The 6,274-nt window shown below is 55.7% G+C and overlaps 1 protein-coding gene across 1 annotated transcript in view; it reads left to right on the top strand.

Annotated features, from left to right (window-relative positions):
* The first annotated feature begins 4,236 nt into the window (after positions 1–4,236).
* Positions 4,237–6,274, top strand: part of LOC127586936 (WD repeat-containing protein 26-like) — a 71,975-nt gene continuing 69,937 nt past the window's right edge. The window contains exon 1 of the mRNA XM_052044966.1: positions 4,237–4,686. Within this exon, the coding sequence (XP_051900926.1) occupies positions 4,421–4,686 (266 nt within the window). The 5' untranslated portion in view covers positions 4,237–4,420. The remainder of the gene's footprint in view (positions 4,687–6,274) is intronic.

The raw sequence follows: 6,274 nt of genomic DNA, 5'->3' as shown, positions 1-6,274 counted from the left end.
TTTTTACCCTGTACTACCTCAATGCACTGTGTAATGAATTGATCTGTACGATTGGTATGCAAGACAAGTTTTCCAGTGTACCTTGGTACAAGTGACAATAATAAACCAATACCAATTCCAATACTATACATAAGTACATCGAGGCTTTAAAAAGAAAACAGAATGCAGTGCTTGATCGCGTGGATGCAGGGACGATGCTTCGCTGGATGGGGTTCGTAGAACCACAGGTCACAGACTAAGGACTGAGACGGGAAGAAGTGTCTTCACCCAGAGGGTAGTAATTCTTTGGAATTCTCATGACGCTGCGGATGTTCGGTTGTAAAGTTTATTTACGACAGATATCAATGAACACCTTTGGGAATCAAGGGCTAAAGGTCTTGTGCAGGAAAGATGGACTGAGATATAAGTTTGGCCATGAAGAGTGCTGCAAGGTTGAGGGGCAAATGGTCCTATTTCTTATATACTTGTGGGAGACTGGTTGTCAGGAGACAAGAAGGCAGATAACTGGTCGTCTATGGACTGGTTGCCGGGAGACGGGTTATCTGTGAACTGGTTGCCTGGAGACCAGTTGCCAAGTAACAGATTATCTAGTTGCTGAGTGACTGTAGACTGATTGTGGAAAACTGGTTGCCAGGAAACTAATTGGCATGTGACAGGTTGTTTGAACACTGGTTGCCTGGAGATGGTTGTCAGAACAATAGTTGCCAGGTGACAGGACATCGATGGACTGGTTTCCAGGGGACTAATTGCCAGGGGCCTGGTTTTCTGTGGGCTAGTTGCCTGGACACAGCAGTCTGTGGTCTGGTTGCCGTGGGATTATTTGCCAGGTGGCACGTTGTCTGGAGACTAACTGCCAGGTGAGAGGTTGTCTGGATGCCAAGTGACTGGTTGTCATGACAGTAGCGGCCAGGTGACAGGACGTCTGTGGGCTGTTACCAGACCAGTTGTCTGTGCGCTGGGTTGCCAAGTGACTGGCTGTCATGACAATAGTTGCCAGGCGACAGGTGGTCTGTGAGTTGGTTGTCTGCACACCGGTTGTCAAGCGACTGGCTTTCATGACAACAGTTGCCACATGACAGATATCTGTAGAATGATAATTGGAGACAGATTGCCTAGAGACCAGCTGCCAGGTTACTCTCACTGGTTACTTGGTGACTGTCTGTCTGTAGACCAGTTGATAGGAGAGTGGTTGCCCAGAAACTGGTTATCTGAGGGCTGATCGCCTGTAGACTGTTTGCTAGGGGTTTGGTTTCCTATGGACTGGTTGCCTGGAGGCAGGTTGTTTGTGATCTAGTTGCCTTGGGATAGGTTGCCAAGGGCTAGTTGACCAGACACTGGTTGTCGGGTGACTGATTGTCATAGAGTCATGGAGAGGTAAAGCACAGAAACAGGCCCTTCGGCCCATCAAGTCCATGTCGTCCATCAACCACCCATTTACATTAATTCCATTTCATCCTCCCCACAGTCCGATCAACTCTGCCAGATTCTACCCTCAGTCACGCACTAGGGGGGCAATTTACAGCAGGCAAATAACCCACCGACCCCGCACGTCGTTGGGATGTGGGAGGGAACCGGAGCACCCGGGGGAAACCCACGCGGTCACGGGGAGAAGGTGCAGACTCCACACCCTCACGCACGCACGCAGAGCGCCGGAGGTCAGGGTCGAACCGTGTCACTGGAGCTGTGAGACGGTGACTCTACTTGCTCTGTTAGTTGGCAAACAGGATTCAGGTTGTCTGGGGAATGGTTGCCAGGACAATGGTCGCCAGGTGCTAGATGACTATGGATCGGTCGCTAGGAAACTGGTTGCCTGGAGGCTAATTTCTAGATGACAACTTGCCTTTGGACTGGGTTCCAGGCGGCTGATTGTCTGTGGGCTGGTTACCAAGTGATTGGTTGCCAGGGTGATAGGATAACTGCAGACTGGTTGCCGGGAGACTATTATCTGTTGTCTCATTGCCCAGAGACATTGTCTGTAAACTGGATGTCAATTGATTGGTTGTTCGGACATTAGTTGACAGGCGGCAGGACATCAGTTGGCTTGTTGGCAGGAGACTGGTTGGCCAGAGACTAGCCTTCAGGTTGGTGGACTGGTTACCAGGTGATTTAATGCCTGGAGACTAGTTACCAGGTGACCCATTACACTGTTACACGGAGAAGAGATGCCAGGTGAAAGATCATCACTCTAGTTTCAACTCCCGCCTCTCTGTATATTTATCCAATTCCCTCTTGAAGCCCACAATGGAACCTGCTTCCACCACATCTCCAGACAGCATGTTCCAGATTCCGCTGCATACAAAGTTAGTTTCTCCCATCACTCTTAATCCTCTTCCCCCTGTTTAAACCTATGACATATTGTCTATGGAGTGGTTGCTCAGAAGCAGCTTGCCGGAGACTGGTTGCCAGGAGACTATTTCTCTATGGGCTGGATGCTGGTAGAATATTTACCCGGAGACAGGTTACCAAGTGCCTGGTTTTCTGTAGACCAGTTGCCCTGGGACAGTTTGCCAGGAGGCGGGTTGCCTGGTGACAGGTTGCTTCTGGGCTGGTTGCCAAGAGAGAAGTAGTCCTTGGCAACTGGTTGCTGAGTGGTTGTCTACGAATGAATTGCCAGGTGACAAGGTTGCCTGTGTACTGGCTGCCAGGAGACTGGTCGCTTGTGGATTTGTTGCCAGGAGGTTGATTGCTTCTAGACTGTATGCCAGGTGTCAGACAACCTGTCTCCAAGCAACCAGTTACCTGCTAACCTGTCTCCAGGCAACCAGCCTACAAACAACCTGTTTCCTAGCAACAAGTCTCTAGGCAACAACCCACAGACAACCAATAACCAGTTTCCGAGCAATCTGTTTCTGGGCCACTGTCTCCTGGCAACCAGTCACACAGCAACTTATCTCTCAGCCCATTCTCCCGATCACCTGTTTCTAGATAACCGGACACACAGCCCACAGTCAAATAGTCTCCTGGTCCTGGCCCACTAGTCAACTAACTCCCAGCAACCTAACCCCAGCTTCCAACCTACACACAACCGGTCACCCAGCATCCAGTCTCATGGCAACCAATCTCTTGGCAACCTGTGCCTCAGTAATCAGCCTACAGACAAACCTGTTACCCTTCACTCAGTCTCCCAGCAACCCTGTCTTTAGGCAACTTACTCACAGTCGATCAGTCTTCTAGCCACCTGTCTCCAAGCAACCAGCCCACAGACAAACTGTCCCCGGGCAACTAGCCCACAGAAAACCAAGTGTCTGGCATCCCGTCTCCAGGCAATCAGTTTCCTGTCAATCAACCCACAGTCAACTTTTCCCCTGGCAGTTTGTCTCTGAGCAACTAGTCTGCCAGCCACCAGACCGCAGACACCCGTAATCAGGCATCTGGAGACAGGATGTCTGATAGTTGGTTTGCCGGGAGACAGGTTGACAGGTTGTCCGGAGACGTTGATGGGAGATTGGTTGCCTGGAGACAGGTTTCCTGAGATCTGGTCACCTGGAGACAGGTTGTCCGAGATCCGGTTGCCTGGAGACAGGTTAACAGGTGACCAGTTGCCTGGAGACAGATTTTCTGAGATTCAGTTGCCTGGAGAAAGGCTTTCTGAGATCTGGTTGCCTGGAGACAAGTTAACAGGTGACCGGTTGCCTGGAGACAGGTTGACAGGTGACCGGTCACCTGGAGACAAGTTTTCTGAGTTTCGGTTGCCTGGAGACAAGTTGACAGGTGACTGGTTGCCTAGAGACAGGATGTCTGGGGTCTGGTTGCCTGGAGACAGGATGTCTGGGATCTGGTTGCCTGGAGACAAGTTGACAGGTGACCAGTTGTGTGGAGACAAATTGTCTGAGATCTGGTTGCCTGGAGAAAAGTTGACAGGTGACCAGTTGCCTGGAGACAGGTTGTCTGAGATTTGGTTCCCTGGAGACAGGATATCTGGGATCTGGTTGCCTGGAGACAGGTTTACAGGTGACCGGTTGCCTGGAGACAGGATGTCTGGGGTCTGGTTGCCTGGAGACAGGTTGACAGGTGACCGGTTTCCTGGAGACAGGTTGACAGGTGACCGGTTGCCTGGAGACAGGATGTCTGGGGTCTGGTTGCCTGGAGACAGGTTGACAGGTGACCGGTTGCCCACTATGTTCCTTTTCTGGTGACGTCATAGGCGGGTCTGTGGCGTCACCGGGCACCTGGCGGAGGGGGTAGGTGACGTCACGGCGCGGTGACGCCAGCGCGTTGTTTTGATGACGCGCCGCGCCGAGTCGGGGCCCAGTCCGGGAGCTGCGGACCGCGGCCTTTCCTTAGCGCCGCCCAACGCAGCACTCTGGCCTCTTCGTCGGACTCGGAGCCCGGTGGAGCGTCTCCGCCGCCGCCGCCCAGGAAGAAGCAGCGAGTGTCCGCCAGCGGGCCCGGGCCCCGCCGCCGCCGCACCGTCATCGCCATGCAGCAGGCGGCCTCCGGCTCGGCCTCGGCCCCGGCCCCGGCCCCCAGCACCAACGGGGCCCAGCCCGCCTCCCCGCCCGCCGCCAACGGCCAGCTGCCGCACCCCGCCCTCGGCCTGCAGCCCGACGGCCCGGCCGGGCCCGACTCCCACGGCACCGCCCCCGGACCCGCCGCCGTCGCCGGCCGCAAGAAGAAGCGGCTGTCCCGGGCGGACGAGGACGTGATCCGGCTGATCGGGCAGCACCTGCGGGGCCTCGGATTCAAGTGGGTACCGGGACGGGGGGGCCAGGGGGACTCATCCCCTTTGTATGTGGGGCCGGCACCCTGACACCCCTGGGTGAGGGGGTGAGGGGACCCCCGCCCCTAGTGAGGGGGTGACGGGGTAATTGGACCCCCCCACCCTGGTGATGGGGTAATGGGACCACCCTGGTGAGGGGATAATTGGGACCCCCCCTGCTGAGGGGGTGATGGGGTAATTGGACCCCCCTACCCCGGTGATGGGGTAATGGGACCTCTTGCTGAGGGGGTGATGGGGTAATTGGACCCCCCCACCCTGGTGATGGGGTAATGGGACCACCCTGGTGAGGGGATAATTGGGACCCCCCCTGCTGAGGGGGTGATGGGGTAATTGGACCCCCCTACCCCGGTGATGGGGTAATGGGACCTCCTGCTGAGGGGGTGATGGGGTAATGGGACCCCCCCCCCACCCTGGTGATAGGGTCATGGGTCCCTCCCTGGTGAGGGGGTGACGGGGTGATGGGACCCATGCCCTGGTGAGGGGGTATTGGGGGTAATGGGACCCCCTGGTGAGGGGGTAATGGGACCCCCCACACTGGTGACGGGGTAATGGGACCCCCCTGGTGAGGGGGTGATGGAGTAATTGGACCCCCCTGGTGAGGGGGTAATGGGACCTCTCCTGTTGAAGGGGCAATGCCCCCTCCCGTGAGGGGGTAATGTGACCCCCCCCCCGGTTGATGGGGTAATGGGATGCCCCCGGTGAGGGGTGACAGGGTAATGAGACAATCCTGTGAGGAGGGAAAGTGGGGTCGCAAGCCCTTTGGAGTGGCAAATTTGGATGATGAGCCCCTCCTGTGTATAGAGGGGGGAATGGGAAAGTGGGGCAGTGAGTCCCTCCTGTGAGGGGGGAGATTGGTGGGAAATTGGGGCAATGAGCCCTTCATTTGTGGGGGGGGGGGAAGCTGGGATGAGCCCTTTTGGGGTAGGAGGGAGTGGGGTGATGAGCCCCTCCTGTGTGTGAGGGAGTGGGGTGATGAGCCCCTCCTGTGTGTGAGGGAGGGGGGTGATGAGCCCCTCCTGTGAGATTGGGGGGATAAGTGGGGTAACTAGTCCTTCCTTTGGCGGGGAGTGGGGTGATGAGCCCTTTCTTTGTGTGTGTCTGTGGGGGGGTCGGTGGAGCAGGACAGTGAGGAAGATCAGGGCTTTGATTCCCCTCCCTTAAGGGGTCTTTAATAACCCTGTAAGTGGGCAAAACCTTCCTTTGTGCAGGGGGTGTGAGGTGGGGCAGCTGAGTCCCTCTTTGACCCTGATTCCCTGTGACGCCCTACGTACGTGGGATTTGATCCCCACTCTGTAAGAAGGAAGCAGGCTTGTTTGTCCCCACTCTGAGGGGAAGGTCACCACTTTTATCTACCAATGGGGGCATCAGTGTTGCAGTAACCCCTGTGAGTGGGCAGATCCGGGCTATTAATTCCCTTCTGCATGGAGAAATGAGGGCTGTGGCTCCCTTTGCGTTTAGGGTCCTATAGTGGCCCTGGTCCCCTCTATGTGTGGGGGCCATGGGAACAGTGGACCCTTTTGTTCAGAGCTGTCACCTCTTGGTCAGGTGTTGGAA

Source organism: Pristis pectinata, chromosome 38 (genome assembly GCF_009764475.1).
Source record: "Pristis pectinata isolate sPriPec2 chromosome 38, sPriPec2.1.pri, whole genome shotgun sequence".
In the NCBI taxonomy this organism is placed as follows: domain Eukaryota; kingdom Metazoa; phylum Chordata; class Chondrichthyes; order Rhinopristiformes; family Pristidae; genus Pristis; species Pristis pectinata.
This window is presented reverse-complemented; position numbering and strand designations above follow the sequence as displayed.